At 49.7% G+C, this 19,982-nt stretch overlaps 12 protein-coding genes across 12 annotated transcripts; 4 read left to right on the forward strand and 8 right to left on the reverse strand.

The window, feature by feature from the left end:
• The first annotated feature begins 200 nt into the window (after positions 1-200).
• EJ05DRAFT_479405 (uncharacterized protein) lies at positions 201-1,341 on the forward strand. The gene is made up of 2 exons (XM_033744666.1): positions 201-696; positions 758-1,341. Exons 1-2 carry the CDS (start codon positions 507-509, stop codon positions 1,177-1,179), a joined length of 612 nt encoding a protein of 203 aa, XP_033596866.1. The 5' UTR covers positions 201-506; the 3' UTR covers positions 1,180-1,341.
• Positions 1,187-2,844, reverse strand: EJ05DRAFT_140615 (uncharacterized protein). Its single transcript, XM_033739229.1, has 3 exons — positions 1,687-2,844; positions 1,555-1,619; positions 1,187-1,492 (listed from the first exon to the last, which is right to left on the reverse strand). Exons 1-3 carry the CDS (start codon positions 2,727-2,729, stop codon positions 1,404-1,406), a joined length of 1,197 nt encoding a protein of 398 aa, XP_033596867.1. The 5' UTR covers positions 2,730-2,844; the 3' UTR covers positions 1,187-1,403.
• Positions 2,845-4,258, reverse strand: EJ05DRAFT_141004 (uncharacterized protein). Its single transcript, XM_033739234.1, has 3 exons — positions 4,059-4,258; positions 3,803-4,001; positions 2,845-3,750 (listed from the first exon to the last, which is right to left on the reverse strand). Exons 1-3 carry the CDS (start codon positions 4,199-4,201, stop codon positions 3,223-3,225), a joined length of 870 nt encoding a protein of 289 aa, XP_033596868.1. The 5' UTR covers positions 4,202-4,258; the 3' UTR covers positions 2,845-3,222.
• A 1-nt stretch (position 4,259) lies between these two features.
• On the reverse strand, positions 4,260-6,692 carry EJ05DRAFT_140705 (general substrate transporter). The gene is made up of 5 exons (XM_033739231.1): positions 6,291-6,692; positions 6,017-6,241; positions 5,856-5,967; positions 5,390-5,801; positions 4,260-5,329 (listed from the first exon to the last, which is right to left on the reverse strand). Exons 1-5 carry the CDS (start codon positions 6,458-6,460, stop codon positions 4,614-4,616), a joined length of 1,635 nt encoding a protein of 544 aa, XP_033596869.1. The 5' UTR covers positions 6,461-6,692; the 3' UTR covers positions 4,260-4,613.
• A 701-nt stretch (positions 6,693-7,393) lies between these two features.
• EJ05DRAFT_479408 (uncharacterized protein) lies at positions 7,394-10,012 on the forward strand. The gene is made up of 2 exons (XM_033744667.1): positions 7,394-8,110; positions 8,312-10,012. Exons 1-2 carry the CDS (start codon positions 7,461-7,463, stop codon positions 9,789-9,791), a joined length of 2,130 nt encoding a protein of 709 aa, XP_033596870.1. The 5' UTR covers positions 7,394-7,460; the 3' UTR covers positions 9,792-10,012.
• Positions 10,013-10,018: 6 nt separating this feature from the next.
• On the reverse strand, positions 10,019-11,045 carry EJ05DRAFT_140650 (RPEL repeat protein). Its single transcript, XM_033739230.1, has 5 exons — positions 11,030-11,045; positions 10,741-10,888; positions 10,559-10,659; positions 10,330-10,476; positions 10,019-10,272 (listed from the first exon to the last, which is right to left on the reverse strand). Exons 2-5 carry the CDS (start codon positions 10,836-10,838, stop codon positions 10,247-10,249), a joined length of 372 nt encoding a protein of 123 aa, XP_033596871.1. The 5' UTR covers positions 10,839-10,888; positions 11,030-11,045; the 3' UTR covers positions 10,019-10,246.
• Positions 11,046-11,210: 165 nt separating this feature from the next.
• Positions 11,211-12,335, forward strand: EJ05DRAFT_479409 (uncharacterized protein). The gene is made up of 2 exons (XM_033744668.1): positions 11,211-11,604; positions 11,674-12,335. The coding sequence occupies exons 1-2, from the start codon at positions 11,494-11,496 to the stop codon at positions 11,878-11,880; spliced, it is 318 nt and encodes a 105-aa protein (XP_033596872.1). The 5' UTR covers positions 11,211-11,493; the 3' UTR covers positions 11,881-12,335.
• EJ05DRAFT_503958 (uncharacterized protein) lies at positions 12,318-13,929 on the reverse strand (the record flags this gene model as incomplete). The annotated part of the gene is made up of 3 exons (XM_033747496.1): positions 12,318-13,334; positions 13,390-13,587; positions 13,642-13,929. The coding sequence occupies 3 exons, from the start codon at positions 13,927-13,929 to the stop codon at positions 12,318-12,320; spliced, it is 1,503 nt and encodes a 500-aa protein (XP_033596873.1).
• Positions 13,930-14,187: 258 nt separating this feature from the next.
• On the reverse strand, positions 14,188-16,559 carry EJ05DRAFT_494407 (uncharacterized protein; the record flags this gene model as incomplete). Its single annotated transcript, XM_033746196.1, has 7 exons — positions 14,188-14,776; positions 14,827-15,371; positions 15,425-15,711; positions 15,805-16,053; positions 16,113-16,150; positions 16,199-16,239; positions 16,290-16,559. The coding sequence occupies 7 exons, from the start codon at positions 16,557-16,559 to the stop codon at positions 14,188-14,190; spliced, it is 2,019 nt and encodes a 672-aa protein (XP_033596874.1).
• A 202-nt stretch (positions 16,560-16,761) lies between these two features.
• Positions 16,762-17,904, reverse strand: EJ05DRAFT_456536 (uncharacterized protein). The gene is made up of 5 exons (XM_033742495.1): positions 17,768-17,904; positions 17,684-17,718; positions 17,540-17,631; positions 17,184-17,492; positions 16,762-17,132 (listed from the first exon to the last, which is right to left on the reverse strand). The coding sequence occupies exons 1-5, from the start codon at positions 17,823-17,825 to the stop codon at positions 17,015-17,017; spliced, it is 612 nt and encodes a 203-aa protein (XP_033596875.1). The 5' UTR covers positions 17,826-17,904; the 3' UTR covers positions 16,762-17,014.
• Positions 17,905-18,102: 198 nt separating this feature from the next.
• EJ05DRAFT_513908 (transcription initiation factor IIA, gamma subunit) lies at positions 18,103-18,563 on the forward strand (the record flags this gene model as incomplete). Its single annotated transcript, XM_033748478.1, has 3 exons — positions 18,103-18,146; positions 18,211-18,358; positions 18,417-18,563. The coding sequence occupies 3 exons, from the start codon at positions 18,103-18,105 to the stop codon at positions 18,561-18,563; spliced, it is 339 nt and encodes a 112-aa protein (XP_033596876.1).
• Positions 18,564-19,339: 776 nt separating this feature from the next.
• EJ05DRAFT_503962 (uncharacterized protein) lies at positions 19,340-19,915 on the reverse strand (the record flags this gene model as incomplete). The annotated part of the gene is made up of 2 exons (XM_033747497.1): positions 19,340-19,769; positions 19,815-19,915. 2 exons carry the CDS (start codon positions 19,913-19,915, stop codon positions 19,340-19,342), a joined length of 531 nt encoding a protein of 176 aa, XP_033596877.1.
• Positions 19,916-19,982: the final 67 nt, after the last annotated feature.

Raw genomic sequence — 19,982 nt, forward strand, 5'->3', positions numbered from 1 at the left:
AGTCTGCGAGAGGAACGTCTACTGGTTGGATTCTGGGGTTGGTGGCTGCCACTCTTGGGGCGGCTGAGTAGGTCAGGTACATGTAAGATCAGGCCATGAATAGGTACTGTACAGCTGCGCCCAGTGGAGCCAAGGGGCATGGATGTTGTGAGATAAAGCTAAGCGTATCTAGAAGTAATAATTATTACTGAGCAGAATACGCTCATTTGAGTTTGAAATGAGACAGTTGAGTTGATTGAGTTGTACAGTTGTTCGGTCTCGGCAGCGGGCCGGATGGATCTGTAAGGGATGCTAGTCCTCGTGCGGTACTAGCTCAGCCCTACTGGAGTTTCTCCTCGTGCGCCGTGCGATGAGAGCTTGGGTGAATAATGACGCGCTAGACATCCATTCGGGATACCTCCACCCAACTGCAAAATTCAACTCGAACTTCAAGGAAAACAACCACAGTCCTACCCCCTATCAATCGCACCAGACACCCCGATCACACTCTCTAGTCTCCGACGCACATGGGTGCCTCCGCCTCCAAAGCTGCCAAAGGCGCTGGCTCAGCAGCCCGCCAATATCCCACACGCATTCCCAGCACAGCAACACAGACAAGTCGAAGTAGTCCTCCACCATTAGCTTCAGCAGCCCAACCTCAGACGCAAGCCCAGACGCGCCCTTCACCAGCCCCTCCCATCCACTCCCAACAACCAGGTCCTTATAACCCCCCCTTTCCCTCTCACTTCTCCCCAACCTACATCTAACGCCGTCTCAGAACCCGTGCCCCAAGACTCCAACCCTTCCCTCTCCGCGCGTCTCCGCGATATCGGCCCTGTACGCCCCACCGAATCCTATGCCTCGCCATCCTCCGACATCTACAACAGCGCGCCTCAGTACCCCTCGCCATACCCGACGCCCGCGTCGAATCCCGCGCTGATCGTGCTCGCGGCCCGGAAGCGCTTCCAGGAGATTGCAGATCAAGAACATGAGGATGTTGGGAGGAAGGGGTTTGCGGGCAGGACGCTGTTGGATGCCGAGACGATACGGCAGGTGTTGGTGTTGAGAGGAGCAGGGAAGCGAGAGAGCGATATTGAGACGCTGTTGGGGTTGAAGAAGGGGGTTATGGGAAGGCTGGGGGCAGAGGGACTTGTGGGTGTTTCGGGGCCGACTGGGGGCGCGATTGAAAAGACGGCATAGGGGACTCGTCGGGATTGGGAGGAGTCAGGACGGAGGCCTGAATTGGTCGTGAAAAGTGTGTATATTTGGCGAAGGAGAGCTGGTAGACATGCCCCCTGTATGACTATGTATATGTATATATATGTACAACATCCGACATGAGAAGATACATGTCGCATATTTCCACTAAATGTCTTAAAGACATGCGTCATGTTCGTTATTCACACTTTTATGTTCGTTCCGAATCATTGTTCCTCCTCCAGCTTTGCCAGCGGTTCCCGCATCGGCTTCACAGCCGCCTCCAGAAGCGGCGTCCTGTCCTTCCCAAGCACCACTATCAAAAATTAGCTCATCAGCTCCTCTCTCGTTCTCACCATATGCAACGAGGTCACTCACATCTTTGGTACAACTCGTAGCTCGTCACTATCACAAGTGGCAGCCCGACCATGATCGTCAATACCCTATGTAATGTTAATACCGTCAGGCTCGTCGTCATGTTCATCTTCATATTGCGTCTGCCACACTTACTTCCTCGACGTCGACTTGTACCGCATCGCAGCATCAGGCGCACCCCCTATTGTCCCTGCCGCAGGCCCATTTGGTCCCGCCGTGGCCGTCACAGACGCACTAGATGCAGCACTCTTCTTCCGCGATTCCTCGAGCAAACCACCTCGCGACAACGTTCGCGAAGCTTCCGCTGGTGCCAACGCCCTGATTCGTTCTGCAGACTGAGGGACTTTTTTCGAAGGAGGATGTGTCGCAGATGCGGATGCAACAGACGTCGGTGGGATTCTTACTGGAGGAATAGTATGGCGAGGGGGAACAGTCTGTTTCGCGAGCTCCGCCGCAGTCGCACGTGCTGCATTGACCTCTTTCAGAATCTTGGACGTTGCGGGTGTCACGGGGGTTTGCTGCGTCGGGGGTTGGATGGTGGAAGTAGGGGATTCAATGCTCGTTGCGCTCGTTTTAGGCTCGACGGTAGGTGCTGCAGCTGCGATCGTAGCTAGCTCTACTTCCAGATGTGTGTCATCGGTAGTTCTTTTGAATTGAGTTGCTTCCGGTGGAGTGTCTGAAGTAGATTCTAACTTGTGGTTTGGAGAAAATTCTGAAATAGATTCTGGAGTAGGTTGTGGAGTAGGTTTTGGAACAGATTCTGTAGCAGATTTTGCAATGCTTTCCTTTATGATTTCTGGTAAACATTCCACAGTAGATTGTGGAGTTCTCTCTGGACTACATTCCGGCACAATTGTAACAGTAGGTTCTCCAGTACTCTCTGGCGTGGACTCCAATATCTGTTCCTTCACAACGCTCTTCGCCGACGTCTTCACCGACGCCTTCACATTCTTACCCGAAGCCTTCTTCGGTGAAGCTTTCGTAGCTTTCGTAGCAAGCGTGCGGGTCGTCGTCGCCTTTGTCGGCGCGTTTTCTTGTACAGATATTTCTGGCGCAGTGGTCGCGACGATCTTCCTGGGCCGTCCGCGTTTTCGGGGAGCTTCAGCTGTCATGGTGGGTGATTGGTGGTGAATACAGGTGGTACGAATGAGCGGGAAAGGGTAAAAGATTTTGGGCATCTGGGTGACGCGAGAAGACGCGTCGGTGGGTTGCGGGGATCGCGCTGCTGAGGTGCTAGCTAATCTAGTGGGCGTTTTACTGTAGACTTACATTAACCTTAAATTGAGCATCGTGAAACAACATGATGAGGGGAGGAAATTCTCCATGAGCCAATTGGTGGATTGCGTTATATGGTGTCTGTAACAAAGGTGCACTTTTATCTGTAACCGGATGGACGTTTTAGCAGTGCATGACTTTAGAGTTAACGCATGAGCCTAGTTGCTTGAGAAGCTCCAGGACACGTAACATATTGCACTGGCTTATGATACATACTGCGGTGATACATGTCTTCGCGCATAGCCAGATCCATCATGGCATATCTATAGAGGCATTTCCCAGCACAAAAGACCTTCCGGCACTATATGACACCTCGAACAAAGCCTCCGCTACACTCTGATACCCGAAACTAGGGCCGAGAGAATGTTTGATAGTCTTCAATACCATGCTTCGGACTCATCTGAGACCATCCAGTCTTCGTTCTTGCACCTCCGACAGCGCACGGCTGCCGCTCAAGAAAGCAACAACACCAACAGCCGCCGCAGCTGGCAGAGTTTGAAACAAATTCCACGTGGTATAGTAGAGGAAGAATATCCCTTCCATAGCAACAATCGATCCGACAAACAGTGCGTGTGATACTGGCGCTGCGTTCATCGCTTTGCCAAAATGGCTACCATTTCCTCCCAAAGTGAGCCATAGACCAAGAACAGCCGGAAGAGCCGCGATGACCGCGATTGTAAAGACTAACGTTATGATAATAGGTGGGGAGGAAGGGTCAGACCGGAAGATGTGACGAATCTCTTCTAAGGCGCGATATCGGATTGGTGGCTCTGGGATCGTAATTGGCGCGGCCGGATCTTGCTCAACAGCTAATGTGAAGACAGGAGAACGGTATGGTTTGCTCGATCCGAAGGACGCGACTATCAGTGAGGCCTTGAGTGGAGCTGCGGAGGTAACGAGTTGCGTGGGCAGGTCTTTTTGTGTCTATTCCAGTTGTAAGCATAGGCCTAGGTGGTGTAGTTCCATCAAAACATACAACTTCGACCTTGCCCTTTCCATTCTCTTTCAAGGTGAGCGGGAAGGACTCTTCCAGGCCAGATGATGGTTCAGTGAGAGTAAGGAATGCCTGATGCGGGCGTTTGGCCTTCTTATCCTCTGTGGTCGTGAGAACAATTCTCAATGTGTCCTTTCCTCCGAGAGCGACCGTCTTCGGCAACGGTACGGTAGCTGACAGTCTGCTCATAACATTGTCAGTCGGTCTTCATAGAGCTAATCGTACTGAGCAGTCTTACTTCTCCTTCGCTCCACCACCGACTCCAGCGCCTTTGCCTGACACAGTCAAGGTGGCATCTTCAAAAGACCAAGATGAAGCTGCCAGTCCACGCTGGGCTGAAGCAATTAGCAAAGTCGGTATTATTGAGTGCAGAAGACGCATTGTTGCCCAATGATGTGTGTGAAGCTTTCTTCAATTTGAAGCTTCGAGTCCAACTTGCAACGTAACCACTTGCTAGAAACCGGAACGCACGGGCCTCATTTTCGTCCTCACATATCACACCGCATTGTGAACATGCAACAGCTCTAAAAGTCTGTATCCTCTGGAGATTTATAGCTAAGACGAAATTATTCTCCTACACAACAATATTTCTTGTGTAAATGTTGAGTAGCCCATGATACGAGTGTTTGATATGATTCAGATCACACATGGTATCAAGCTGTTCACGATGCTTGCAGCTTGCTACAGCTAAAGGTCGGAGTTTTCAAGACGATCGCTATGATCTATGAAATGACAGTATCGGATTCTCAAACCTTCCAACACATAGATTGGTAACATGAAACACGTCAACTGCTCAAGCCCTCTCCTCGCCCCTAGCGGGCACAACCTCGACACGCTCGGCATGCTTCGTTGCTCCGAGCTTCTCATTGAGTGAAAGGTCATGCGGATCGACACCCCGGGCAGCAGCGTCAGCTTCCACGTTCTTAACCAATTCGGTCACACCGAAAAGATCGTCCATCCTTTCAAGCGCGAGACCCTTCGTCTCAGGAATAAAAAACCACACAAAGACAAACATGGAGAAACAGAATGAGCCATAGATGAAGAATGTACCATATCCGTTCTTCCCCACAGTCGCCATCATGGTCAGCGTCGCGCGCCCAACGACGAAATTGAACAGCCATTGTGTTGCCGCAGCAATTGCGACATTCAGCGATCTTAGTCGCGCAGCAGGTATTTCTGACACGTAGATCCAACATACCGGGCCCCAGCCAAACTGGAAAAAGGCAGCAAAGAGGAAGACGCAAACGAGTGCAACATATCCAGCAGGTGGTACGGATTCTCCTTCGACCTGATTCGAAATGCGGAGGTATAGCGCGATATAGAACATGGCCGTGCCTTGCGCAATGGATGTCCAGAGGAGCGATTTTCGGCGGCCGAGAGAGTCGGCAGCAAAGAGGAGAAACGCGGCACAAGTTGTCATCTTGACGACACCATAGATTCCAGTAGCGAAGAGACCAGTTTTCACACCTACGATTCCAAGCTGTTTGAAGATCTGAGGGGCATAGTAATCTTGAAAATGTTACTACTGTGTAATCTTTGGAATGCATGTGCAAAACGACTGAAACTTACTAATCGCATTTGTTCCGGTCATTTGTTGGCATATCATCAGAACAATCGATATGATAGCACGCTTTCGATTCCCAGGAATTGTCCACATCTCCCTCAGAAGATCCATGACAGATGCACCACCAATAAGCATACGTTCGTGGTCAAGCTGAGCCTGTATGTCTGCCAATTCGTTTTGGATGTATGGATGTGTCGTAGGCAAATGTCGAACTCGGGCGAGAACTTTGCAAGCCTCATCCCAGCGATCAGCCTTTGCTAGCCAACGGGGCGATTCCTTGTTCAAGAACATAGTAACGATCAGTAGGACAGCTGGCAGGGCCTGGATAGTAAGAGGTGCGATGTAGGTAGCACTTCCTGTCATATGCAAGATGCATCCATAATTCACCCAGAAGGCCAACATGGTTCCAGTCGCAATCTATTGACATGATTAGAAGATGCTCTAGAGAATGATGAATTACTGGGGTCATACGAAAAGCTGGTAAATACCAGTCAGACCGCCACGGATCGCCCGTGGAGCATTTTCTGAGATGTAGAGAGGGACAGCCATAGATGCGGCACCCACGCCAAACCCAGCGATCAAGCTAAGAACGAGTAAGTTCCTGGTATACCTAGACTTCTGCTGGTGCTTACCGGCCAATATACATGACTGCAATGTGGCCGAAGCCACATGCCTGCATAACAACACCGGCACAGGTAATAATTCCAGATGCCAGGAGGGTCCAACGTCGACCGTATTTGTCGCACGTCCAGAATGCAACCAGGCATCCAAAGAAACAGCCAGCTTGGAGCGTCGAAGCAATGTTGGACGCGAGATCGGCTTTAGCTGTTTTGCTCAGTGTGTCAAGGCCATACTTCCTGCGTGCTAGTGAGTACTACAGATGCTGAGTGAGTGAGTGCTACATACGCTTCAAATGCTGGTAGCGTCAGGACACCACCGATAGTTCCAATGTCCATACCGAAGAGCATGCCGCCAAAGCATGCGGACAATGCCAGAACAAAGATCCTCCATCCGTAGATTTCTGGAGGGTCTTCTTTCATAGAATCATTCTTGACGATTCTTTGAAGGAGGGTCATGTTGTCGGCGGTTCGCGATCAACGATTGGTGTGTGAACAGCCTCCAGCACGTATGAGGGAGAGCAAGAACTGGGTCGACGGCTCCAGGCTCGAGGCGAGGATAATATCATATTATAATCGTTCTGGGATCGACCTCGCTCCCGTGACATGGTAGACAAGCTTTGTAGTAGTGCAGTGGCAGCCACCATGAGGTGGGACGAACGCCCAGATTCGGTTACAGCAAAGCTACCTGAAGTGGAGAAGAGTGATAGGTGGGTTATTTCGTCCGCCAAGGCGGCAGAAACAACGCCCTTTCCAATGCCAACCTTCATCAGCTTCGAGCAGACCTATGAAAATTAGGTCCAACATCTGCAAGAGAACGTCGTCAGTATCAATAGTCTGCATTCGATTCATCGATCACATTCAAGAATACATAGGATTCTCAACAGCTGTTCTATGGAGCATCTCGGGGTCGTCAGTAAAGAGTCATTCAAAGTGAAACAAGTATAAGCCATGGATAAATACGATACATGGGCATGGTGGGTCAAATGCTGGAACTATTCTGCCTAGCGGCTGTGGGGCGTCCGGGGTATCGCTTGGAAATTCCAACACCCAAAACCAATTACTGCTTACTACGATTTTTATCATTGACAGGTATGCTCGTTTGATATTGGTGGGAGATTCCGAGCAATGAGTCTATCGTCTTCTCCAAACGGCGATAGACAAAAGGTATATCCTGCCCAGCATCATGGTCCTTTCGATGTAGAGGAGGCTGTTCAGATCAGATGAGAGTACAAAAGAGACCGAAGTGGGGAAAATGCAGGACAACGAGGTCAGAATGTTGTTCGGGTGTGTTTTGTGCGAGGCGGCGGCGGCAAATGACTTTAGCCGGAAGCCCACTGTTTTTCATCCAATCCCTTCACGTTACCTGTTCACCAACCTGTCGATCTCCGTCCCTAATTATACCCGGGCTCGCATATCGTTCTTATGCTGTCTCATTCAAGTACTGGGCCGGGCCTAGATGATAGGGCATGTCGCAACGCTGGACTCGTCATCGAAGCCTAGACATATTGTTTCTCGGGGCAATGCAAACAATTGCTATGTCGTTGATCTCGGAGTGAAGGATGCGTGTCAGCTTATTATGTCTCCAATCACAGATCTAGGCAGTTCGCCTGTAACCTTCTCGTCTGCTGTGGCAGACAAGAATCGTTCTGGGCCCTTGCATCCATTTTCGCAGAATCCATTCGTTACACGCCAGGACGTCGTAAATGCTGTGGCCTCTTTGCTCGACCCCCTTGCTCATGGTACCTCCGACGAGGGAGGTCTCGTCAAAGTCGGCGCAACAGGGACTCGCTTCGATGAGACAGCCGCGCAAATCGAGGGCTATGCTCGACCATTATGGGCGCTTGCACCTCTCCTCGCTGGAGACAGCAAGTATGCTGGCACACAGCGCTTCGTCGATGGGCTGGTTAACGGCACCGACCCGAAAAGCCCGCAGTTCTATGGTTGGATGGAAGATACTGATCAGCGAATGGTAGAAGCGTGTCCAATTGGTTACACCCTGGCCATTGCTCACAAGGATTTTTGGGATCCTTTGAGCGTTGAGCAGAAGAGCAACGTTTCCACGTGGTTGGACAGCATGAACGCCAAGGTCATGCCCAACACGAACTGGTAAGTGTGATTTCGATGTTATACGATACCTATCATGAGACCTATAAATAATCGGGTTAAGTGGCTGTCAATGCTTGTGGCGGCGAAGTCGAGAAGAGACCTTGTGTTGATGTACGCGTGTGATGTGTTGCCATGAACACAAGACGTGCGTCTCACTGATTAAGGGGCTCTGGTGTCATCATTCTGACTGATCTCTCCCAGGCTCTGGTTTCGTGTCTTCGCAAACTTAGGACTGGCTAAAAACAAAGCTCCATACTCGGAGGAGCGTCTCGAAGCCGATATCAAGCAACTCGATACGTACTATCGCGGTGATGGATGGTCTAACGATGGCCCAAAAGGCTATCGTCAGATGGATTATTACTCCGGTTCATTTGCTATCCAATATCTGCAGTTACTGTACGCCAAAATAGCCGGAGATCGTGACCCAGAGCGAGCCACGGAATTTCGTAAAAGGGCTGGACTTTATGCTCAAGACTTTGTCCATTACTTTGACCCCGAAGGTCGTGCAGTCACCTTCGGTCGGAGTTTGACTTATCGATGGGCAATGGTGGCCTTCTGGTCATCTGTTGCTTTTGCAGATGTCGAGCTTTCTGCACCCTTATCTTGGGGCGTTGTGAAAGGAATATTTCTGCGGAATCTGCGATGGTGGTCAACCCAGCATGATATCTTCCAACCCAATGGCATGCTTTCGCTCGGCTACTCATATCCGAATATGTACCTGCTTGAGAATTACAATAGTCCTGGCTCGCCGTACTGGTGTATGCTTGCTTTCGCGGCGCTTGCATGTCCGGCGACACATCCGTTCTGGTCCTCCCCTGAAGAGCCACACCCCTGTGCATCAACACGCATCCTTCGTCCTCTACCACATCCACGACACATCTGTGTCCGCTCAGCAGGTCACACCTACCTGCTGTCCAGCGGCCAGACGTGCCACTACGCGCTGAAAGCCCCCCAAGCCAAATATGGAAAATTCGCATACTCGTCTGCCTTCGCCTACTCCGTGCCCACAGGCTCATACACATTAGAGCAGCATGTCCCTGAATCGTCTCTCGCGCTCTCCGACGACGGCGGCGAGCTATGGAAAATGCGCCGCGCGCTCGACGGAGATAGCACCATCGAGACTTTCGACGACGTCCCCGTACTAGTCAGTAGCATGAAACCCTGGAGCGACGTACAAGTAACCACATACCTAATCCCGCCATCCTCATCCTCCGATAAGCCTGAAAGTGCCTATCATATCCGTGCACACAGAATCACGACCGCCCGGGCTTTGCAATCCGCCGAAGGTGCATTCGCAATCTACGGGTGTCGCGCCGTCGACGGCCGTACGCTTGGTCCATGGTCCGACGAGCGTCAGGACGGATACTGGTACGACAAGACGTCCGTCTGGGGTGTGTCACGCTCCGGAGCTGTTGGCATACGGGAGCTTCATCAGCGCGAACGGCATGGTGGGATGTGTCTTGCGGATCCGAATTCAAACCTCGTGGAGCAGCGGACGATGCTACCCACGTTGTATCGCGACCTGAGTGCCGGCGAGACGGTGTGGCTTGTCAGTGCCGTGTTTGCGGTTCCGAGTAGTAAATATGGATGGAAGTTGGATTGGAAGCATTTGTGGGACGAAGAACCTGTCGTGCCGGCGTGGTTGGAGAACATCATTGCAAACGATGGAAAAGCCGTCTGAAGAGTACTGTGTGTGAACAGTGTGCTCGCGTTATTTAGAGGCTACTCTAGCGCATTATGCCATGAACGTGTATGCCAGCTGTGCGTTCAATGAAACTTACATAAGTCAGTTTTAGATAGGTACGGCTGGCTGCGTAGTATTCATTCAGCTGTAAAATCTCACACAGGCGCGTGGGATCGATACTCATCTGTAAAGCCCCCGACACAATAAATGTGATGTATATCGTTCATGAAACACTGGAATCTCCACTAAAGCACATATCACTTAAGCTATGAGGATTTCGAGCTCCCCTCTGTTTTGAGTATCTGATGATAGCATGCGATATTGAATCATACTTAGTAGTCTGGGAACCTACTGCATTCCACCATACCCGTACAACTAATGCCTGATAACGCCTAAGGAGAACCTAGTTAAAAACAAAGCCTTCATGTCGACGAAAGAAACTCCAACCCGGCTCATGCACCCGTGGGCTTCTCATCAGCTGTATACGTCAGTCTTGTAGGTCTATATATTACCTGGTTATACTAGCGTCACATACCTGTCAAGATGCCCTCTTTGACCAACTCATCCGCGGTCGGACGACGACCCAGTGCTTTCTCAAGATTGTCCGCGCGCATTTGACGTTCGAGCTCTTTTCGTTGGCTCTGGATACCGGCGGCGGCTGTGGAATCGGGAAGGATATTTCCTAGGAGATGTTTGTGAGTACGTGGGCTTTATGTATGGAGTGAATGAGAGTATATGGGGTCAAGGCTGGATAAGTGACATACTGCTCACGAGTTCTTCGCGATCAGGGCGGGTTGCGAGGCCTTTCTTGAGGCTGTCAGTGGCACGTTGGCGTTCGAGCTCTTGTTGTTTGGACTGAAGAGAACTGGGATTTAAGTTGGCATTAGCATGGTTCTTGTAAACTCGCGAGATCAGCCGTTTTGATAATAGGAACGAAAGGACTCACGGTGCAGCGGACGTGTCTAGCAAGATATGCCTGTTCTTTAGATCTTGCTGGTCTGGCCTGTGCTGTAGGTGCTTCTCGAGCGAGTTCCGACGAAGCATGCCTTCTTTCACAGGAGAAATCGGGGTCGTGTCGACGACTACTGCGTTATCTTGATCGGACGACACCATGTTTGAGATTTGATTGGGAAATGGGGATAGTAGAGAGCGAGGGCTGTTGTTTGGAGGCGTAGGTAGAGTGGGAGTATAGCTACATGCACAGGAATGGCGTTGAGAGCTGTGGGAGAGCTTACCTTGTGACCTGACCGCCGCAGCGAGTTTCACCAGGCAACGGCAGCCCACCCCGCATTATCTCATGGATTGATAGTGGAGCATCCTTGCCGCCATAAGTGGGGACGACATCTGACGCAGCTCGTTGTATCTGGACTGCCTGACGGCCTGAGGGAATGATAGGAAATCAGCAAGGTATCGCTCCTTCCAGACCTGCTCACTTTCGTTGAATATGGCATGTGATGGGAGACATATTCTAATGCAATACGTTACAGAAATCTGTCTCAATTGTTGGAAGGGCAGATAATTGCATCCATGGACGAAGACGCACGTGAAGACGCGAGATGGTAAAACCTTAGCGTGCTTGACGAAGCCACTGTTCGCGTTCACTTCCAGGGCCCCTCCTACAGCGACATTCAGAAAACCCTATCACTAATCAACGAGACCATCGCGATCACTTGCTTCCTCAAACAGCGCCTACTTTACCATGGATGAAGTACAAGCGAGCGCATACCTCTCTCAACTCATCGGAAAAAATTTGCGTATCCACACCAACGATGCCCGCATGTTCATCGGACAATTGCGATGCACCGATAAGGTAAGTAGTCACATCACCCAACCTCAGCCCAAACCCTACAATGATCCACCAGCACTCATAACAGACCAGGACCGCAACATCATACTCTCCCTCACGCACGAATACCGTCAACCGTCAGAAGCCACCATCCGTCAAGCAATCGTCGAATCTGGCAATCCAACCGCACAGGTGCCTCTGGCAAGTCGCTTCGTAGGCCTCGTCGTTGTTCCTGGTCAATATATTACGAAGATTGAATACGAAGAGAGTATATTCAGTCGGGATCAATTTGTGCCATGAAATGAAGAAGCTTGTTTGGAGAGCTAAAATACGTTCTTTTGTAGAGCCTTCCGGTATTTCGGAAACTTTTCAACACTGAGATACTCACCCATAACTGCCACAGGTTTAGACGCCTTCTTTATGTTGTAGCCACTGGTTGATAAAGCTAGGAGAAGGCTGGACGATACACGCGCCCCTCATACTGTTTCTGCAGCTCAGGAGAATTAGCTAGAGTAAGCTAAATATCTCCCAAGTAGGCACTGTGCGGAGGATGATCAGACATGTTCTCATCCCAGGTATCGCACTCACAGCCTCTATATCGTTCAGAGCGAGGGTTAGCCATTTCTCAAACCTGTGAAACCATAGTGTATGACTTTTTGCATGTGCTGGGTGCTCAATTACATGAAAATATGGCGTGCATGTACGTTTCATTCAAAGTCGATATACGCATGGCTTTGTCATGCATTCTCGTGCTGGGCTAATGAGGTAGGCGCAGGCTCCTTCTCTTTCACCCTCGCTGTAATGAACGTGTCAGCTTCTGAGATTCTATTCTCGGGCGCGCTCGATATGGACAATTGCTCCATACCCTCAATACCCTTCTGCAATATATCATCACTTGGTGTACTCGACACCTTCGAAGCTGATTGCTCCTTATCCTTCTGAGCTTTGTCGAGATTCTGCAGCTCGTCCATGCGGATCCTTGTTCTCTCTACGTCCATAGCTTCTTGCCTCTCCCTCTCGGCTCGTTGAGCGATCTCAATCTTCTCACACTCCGCCCGTTCAAGCGCCTCGAATTCTTCATCCACCTCACCCTCATCCACCACAGCCCCGCCAACCTCATTCAGCATTCCACTGATCTCCTCTACGTTTTCGATCTCCTCTCTCAAGCTGTCCACTACGCCTTCCACCCCGCTTGCCCCGCCAACTGCTTTATTCAAGTGTCGCAATACACCAGCACTTGCTTCCATCACCCGCACAATCTCCACGTTATCTGTTGCAGCTTCGATCGAGTTATATGTTCGCTCAAGCTGGGCTAACGTATCAGAACGGCGGGCGAGGGTAACTTCGGCGAGTTTCTTGGAGCGAAGCGCAGTGAGAGCGGTATTGCGTGACTTTGAAGCAACAGAAGCACGGGCTTGAGAGTCAAGGGATGCGATGCGGGACCCAAGGATGGTTATTTGGTTATTGAGAGAGTCGATAAGGCTGCGGAGGGAAGCGATGACTGTGTCTTGTTGGCTTATGGGCTCTGGATTGACGAAGGACGAGGGCGCCGCAAATTTTATGGTTGTGGAATTGTATGTTATGGCGTGCTTGTCGCGGGCGAGGTATGTAAGGAGAACTTCGAGGTCAGATGCCGTAAGTGAGTGCGTGGATGAGTTAATGCTGCCGAACTCGGAGAGGAAGCCAACATGGGAGTATATACGCTGGATGGAGGATTTAGAATCAATATGTTTGAGAATGGCGGTCGCGACAGACTATAAGGACTGTCAGGTAGGAGCAGGTAGTACAAGCAGCGCTGTATATATCTACCTCGAGGTTGGCTACTATAACGAGTTTCCCTGTGGTTATGTGTTCTGAATTGCTTTCTTCACCGAGTATGCCGAGTTGCCGTAGCCCCCAGGCTATCGCCTGCCGTGGTGACAAGGCCCAACTCCTGTGATAGATGCTCGTTGTTGCTGATAGGAAGTCTTTCAGCGGAATCATTTCTTTCTTTGTAACCGCTTCATGCTACGCAACTATTAGCCCCGTGGCAATGAACGCGTTGTGTACTTGCTCACGTACTATAACCGCTCCTAGCGCCAATGGTCTTCCCCATTCCTTGCTTGCCAGTGCTCTTGAGAGCTGCTCACCTGTACTTATGCTGAGTAGATCATTCGCTGCACCCTGGGAAGGAACAGCGCCAGCCGCTGCAGCATTCGAGAGAGCTTTCTTCCATGCTACAATGTTGGCTTGGTAACCATCCGGGTTGATCGTTGCGCTTTGCGAGAAGTCAGAGTAGAGAGATGAGAGTCGGTTGCGACTCTTAAAGGCTTCTTCGTGGCTGGTGAGATATTCTAACAGGTCGCCCATTGTGGGTTGAGTTGCGAAGGAAAGTGGCGTTTGCGCGTCGCGTGCTTGGAAATTGAGGATGGATGCCAAGAGGAACCCACGTGTTCGATATCGATGAAACATTGCGTCATATGTTCAGATCTCATTGAGTAAATGTTGATCCTTGTCCTTTGGTCACAGGTTTTGGGTATATACTAGACTGTGTATGTATCGAGCGCCCGTAATACATATTTCTTCGCATCCATTGCGATCTGTTCGATCTCCAGACGCAAAAGTTCCTCACGCGTCAATATAACCGACTATTTGACCCATCAACAAAGCGTCCACTTTGTCACCTTTCGAAAGCATTCCCTTCCCTGCAGGTAGGCACAAAAGTGCGTTTGCACTCTTGAAGCTACCAATGCGGCTGCTTCTCTGCATACCAGTACTATTTGCATATAGGATCCCGTCTCTTTTAGCTGTGACAGCGACTCGGTGATACTCAGGGCGACCTTTGTCACAACGGACTGCAGACTCCAATATCACAGTAACCTTCGGCAGTCCTGGAGGACTAATACCACTGGCTGTATGTAGGGACGGAAAAACGAACAGGTGGTAGCAGACTGTTGCACTAGCTGGGTTCCCAGGTAAGGAGAAGATTAATTTTGTGATCCTGGCCCCTGAAGTCGGGTTTTTGAGAACAAGAGATGCAAAAGTCGTCGGTTTGCCAGGCTTCATGTTGACTCGGCCAAAGTGAATCGTACCACCAAGAGCTCGCTCGATAGTAGGCTTCAGAAGGTCAAGCTCGCCCATGGAGACCCCACCAGTTGTAATGAGAACATCTACGTGAGTGAATGCGGTGCGCAAGGCTTCTTCTAGGGCGCCTGGCCTAAAGCTGTCTTAGCATGTTGACCAAAAGTATTTCACCATTGCACGAACTTATCTGAAGCGATACCCAGGTCCATGGCTTTAAATCCAGAGCCCTGTATTGCCGTCAATAGTGTCGGTCGGTTTGTATCTCGGACTTCACCTAGGCGTAGATCTCCTAGTCTATCATGAGGAACAATCTCATCACCAGTACTTAAGACTCCCACCACAGGCTTGTGATACACGAGAACCTGACGGACACCAACTGAGGCTAGAAGACCAAGCTCTCCTCCGATGGCTGTGATGCCTTCACCTTTTTTCATGATGGTTTCACCAGCTTGCACGTCACTACCCACTTCCCTTATATTTTCGCCACGCACAATTTCATCCGTGAGAATTTCGACATCCTTTTCTTCCTGACCGTCTGTAGTATTGCTTTTCAGGACTGTATCTTCGACCATGACCACAGCATCCGCTCCCGGTGGAAGTGGAGCCCCAGTTGTAATCCTTGCAATACTACCCTCTTCCAAGCTAGCAATATCTCCAGCCTGCGCATGTGAGATCATAGCAACTGGGTAAATGCCTTTGACGGATTTACCAGAGCTTGGCAGCTTGATCTAGGGATTGTTAACGAGTTGGGGCGGGCCATTAGCAGCACGATGCGACTTACGGCATATCCATCAACAATACTGGCTCTGAAAGCAGGGACAGACTCAACGGCTTTGACATCATCTGCGAGCACACTACCAACTAGAGCTTCATCTACGAGTCTCATTACTGCTTTCGATGAAGGGGTATGCTCTTGTATAAGTTGCAAAGCCTCGTCTACTGAGAGCATCGGGTATGGCGAGCTGCGGTATCGTCTGCTAGGCCCAGCGTTTGGATCGTTTGACTGCGGATGAGATTCGGATTTGGTATGGGGAACCGGTGCCTTGTGGCTGCCATGTACATGACCGTCTGGACGCGACTGAATATGGTCGTGGTGGCCATGCTGATGATGCTGATGCTGATGTTGAAACGGATCTTGTGGCGGCAACAAGTGAGACTCACATATCTCGCAATTGTATACTGACATACCTTTGACGGTCATAAAACGTCTCAATCCGGCGTCTTGTTCCAATTGCGTCACGCCTCCAACATGCAACTCTCGGGAATCAGCCCCAGCGGCTTGTTGGCAGGCATGTGGTAACTGACGAAGAATAGCCTCTAAATTTTCCTTTGCACCTTTCGGTGATCCTGGCAAAGTGATTATTAGAGTACTGTTGCGCACACCAGCTATTGGTCGCGCCATCATGGCGACTAGAAGATTTCATCAGTTACTGTTTAATATATGTGGTAGATGATCATGGAGGGTTTACATGGGGTAATTGCGAGGGATGCAGACAACATTGCATGCCTATCCCAATCAGTATTTATTTGATGTTTTAAATGTTGACGTACGTACACAAGGCCTGTGGCATGTTTATGTATAAGAGGCGACACAGCCTGTGGCAGTTCAGCTTGCACACGTGGAATTGTTATTGCAAACGTCGCACCTCTGGGGTACTATCTTTGACCGCAAAGCCTGTACCACCGGACGTGATTATCAGATTGACAGGGTCGGCGTGGTCTGTATTATGCTTAATGAAGTGTTGAATCGCTTCGGTGCTGTCCGGGACGATCTTGACTTCCGAGACTGCGAAAGATCCTCTCTCGTCCGACTCGAAGACTTCCTTCAAAGCAGGTCCACATCTGTCAGTAGAAGCATTCTGAGACGCTGTATCAGATACGATCAAAATTGCAGCTGTCAATTTGCTGTCCGACATGATCAAACAGGTGCAGGAAGGTAGGTTTTAACAGCACCCATGCTGGCCGTGGCTACACTAGATTACTACACACTGGTCTAGTGTGTACCTAGTATCTTCGATATACTCAGGCAGCAATCTGAATATTTTTGAGGTACACACCCAACCAAGTATTCAGTGTCGGTTCTTTAGAGGAGCTCCCTTATCGACGTGAGAACCATATGAGTGCGATGATGTTGGTTTTATATCTGTATTCTTTTACATGCTAGAAATACATCTATTGTATCCATGAAATCCATAAATTCTGCACGTTGACCGTGTGCACTGTGTGTTTTCAACCGACATGTTTGGTATATCTACATATGGAGATCACCTCCATCTTCCAGCAATGGGCTGAAACGGTACAGGTCCATCAACTTCGCAGTTCCTTGGACAGATTGACCTATCAAGCTACCAGTCACTCAAAGATAGTCTCGTCATTCTACGATGTGATTGTCGAAGGCAGCGGCTTTTCCAGACACGAGTAGGCCTATGATGAGACCAAAGAGACCGAGAACGGAGCTAAAAATCTCAATAACCAGGACTTTGACAAATCTGAAATGATGTTAGTGTTCTTCTAACGTGCTGGGAGGTCTGAGCTTATACAAGCTTGGGTCTGCGGCATCAGCAAGAGCCGCACTACTGCCATTGATACCAACGGACACGCCGCAGATGAGGTTACACATTCCGACGGTGATACCTGCCCAGAATAGAGCAAAGCCAGTGTAATAGTTTCCCGCCGAATATAGGCTATCCCCTTCCACGGGAACCAGCTTTTGTGAAAAAACAATTGACATTATGACGCCGTAGATCGCAACGACTTCGCAGAAGATGATGGAAATCAGGTTTTTCGTTCGTATTCGCGGTGCCTTGACACCTCCTCCGACGATCGATGAACCGGTTATAAAAATTCCCCTTCGAGTAAGTTAAGATAATTCTATGTGAGCTGCGAGGTGACATACCATGCAGCACCGACTACCGACAATCCTATGCACAAGCCAATACCCATGTCTGCCCATAGGTAGGGGGATACGCTTTCGAGAAAGGCTCCAACCTGTAAGAAATTCTTCAGCGTCTGACTTAGAGACGTAACATATATGGCATACGTTGAAAGCCTCGCCTTCTCCATTGAAGAGCATGTCTAGCTTCTGTTAGCTGTCGGGCTTCTCATCCAGGGCAGAGTGACTCACAAAGCCCCACGACAGTAAGGGCAGCAGTGATGCCACCAGCTGTATAGTAGAGACCCATTGTTGGCTCTTCCGTTCTCGAATGGTGTGATGGTGACTATATGTAATGAGAGACAGGAAGTTTCAATCTACTGCATCGGCGACGGCCTGGCAGTTAGCTTGACTGGGTCGCACATGCATACGGATTAGCGTTGCTTAGTAACATTGCTTAACCGTCCGGGCACCCCCATGCCTGATCGCTCTCTCAGACTCTCGCCAGGTGCCTATTATCATTCCGGCTCGCCATCTTCACCCAACGCACGTCGAATCACACCTAAAGATCCACCACCAACTCGAAGATGTCCGCCGATAAACAATATTATGAACTCTATCGTCGAAGCAGGTACGGCTTTTTGATCCCAGCTCTGCGTACGTCATGTGAGCATGTCGTTAACATCGTGATATAGCGTCGGAACCACCCTCACCGATACGCTTGATCAACTCATTAGCGAGCAGCGCCTTGAGCCTCAACTTGCTATGAAGATTATTGCAAACTTTGATAAGGCCATTGCTGACGTCATCGCGGACAAGGTCAAGACACGCCTGACTTTCAAGGTGCGCATGGCTCTATTGAACATATTCCGTGCTACGGCTAATGATGACATGAACATAGGGACATCTTGATACCTACCGCTTCTGTGACGATGTATGGACTTTTATCATCAAAGATATCAACTTCAAGTTAGACAACACGAACCCTCTACAAGCTGATAAAGTTCGCATCGTGAGTTGCAGCAGCAAGAAGCCAGGCGAGGCGTAAGAGACTCTGGTCACCCAAATGCTTTCAACCCCACCCTGTTCACTTCTGCGCATGCGCAGTTTCAAGACCTTCAGTCTATCCTCTGCTCTGCTTAGAGTGGCAAATGACCGATGAAGGATGCCAGATCTGAACGCAAATTATGCACAGCAAGAAACCTGGACCCGAAAAGACATCCTGGGCAATCGTATAACACGCATCATTCCACTAACGTGAAGTCAGTTTATCTACATCAGCTTCCGACCAGTCTCTTATCGATGCCCTAGCCTATAATCGATGAAGTCTTTGACTTCCCGGACAACACCACGGTCCCTTTTCCAACGTCCCATGCAAACCTATAGGGCGGATTCTTTTTTTCAAAAGAGGCCCATATTTGTGCTGTTAAAACTATAGTCTGAACGATATGGCTTCTAGCACAGAGCAACGCTCTTCCTAAGGCGCTCAACTGTATGGCGATGAGAACATGTGGACCTCATCTAAATGGACTTAGATGCTGGTACGCCGAGTTTGTCTTTTGACGCTCAATAAGGTTGCTGATGAGATTTGGCCTTGGGAAGCAGCGGAACATTGGTTATATGGCATGCAGATTTCCGCGAATGAAATTACACATTTACAGCTTATCAAGTAGAGTAGCAGGCTTGACATAAGGCCGTACAGATGATATGCTATTATAGCCGCTTCTTCTCCGTCGAATTACGTGTGCTGTTCGTAGTAGTACTAGTTATCCTTCTCGTATCCTCGGGAGCCGTACTGATCTGTGTTTTATCTGCAAGATCATATTAGCAGTGTAGACTCAATGACCTCAAGTAGATGAGCGATTCACTGGTTGTAGTGGAGTTACATTCAGCTCTCTTTTTACTCTCATCATTGGCCACATCTCTTATTCCAATAATCACACTCCCCGCGACCAGCATTGCTGCGCCCACCCACCATAATGGCGGCAAAGCCTCCGTAAACACAATCCGGCCCAGCAACGCCGTAAGTAGAAAGTTGGAACACGTATTGATAACAGTGACCTGTACCGTGGAGTTCGCCAGAGTGAGCGCACGCGTGAACAAGCCCCACATCACTCCATTGAAGACAGTGTTAAGCGCAAGGAATAGACCGCGTACAAGTAATTCGGTCACTTTGGGGGAAATCGGAATGGACATATTGTTCACGAATGTGGATATATAGAATGCCCATGTTGAGGTCAGATTGGTGGTCGTTCTAAACATGTCAGATCGTGGGAGCATGATGTGTGAGTGACCATACAATTTTGCGAATACGCCATTGACTGCCGCAAAAGCACCGCTGGCGATGGCGACGGGGAGCCAACCGTATCTGGACGAGGACTTGGAAACTTTACGTGACATTGTTGCCGTATGGAACGATCATACGTATCAGGTGGATATCTATACATTTGACGCGTCGGCTAAATTG

The sequence above is a fragment of the Pseudovirgaria hyperparasitica genome, assembly GCF_010093815.1.
Source record: "Pseudovirgaria hyperparasitica strain CBS 121739 unplaced genomic scaffold EJ05scaffold_16, whole genome shotgun sequence".
NCBI classification, from domain to species: domain Eukaryota; kingdom Fungi; phylum Ascomycota; class Dothideomycetes; order Acrospermales; family Acrospermaceae; genus Pseudovirgaria; species Pseudovirgaria hyperparasitica.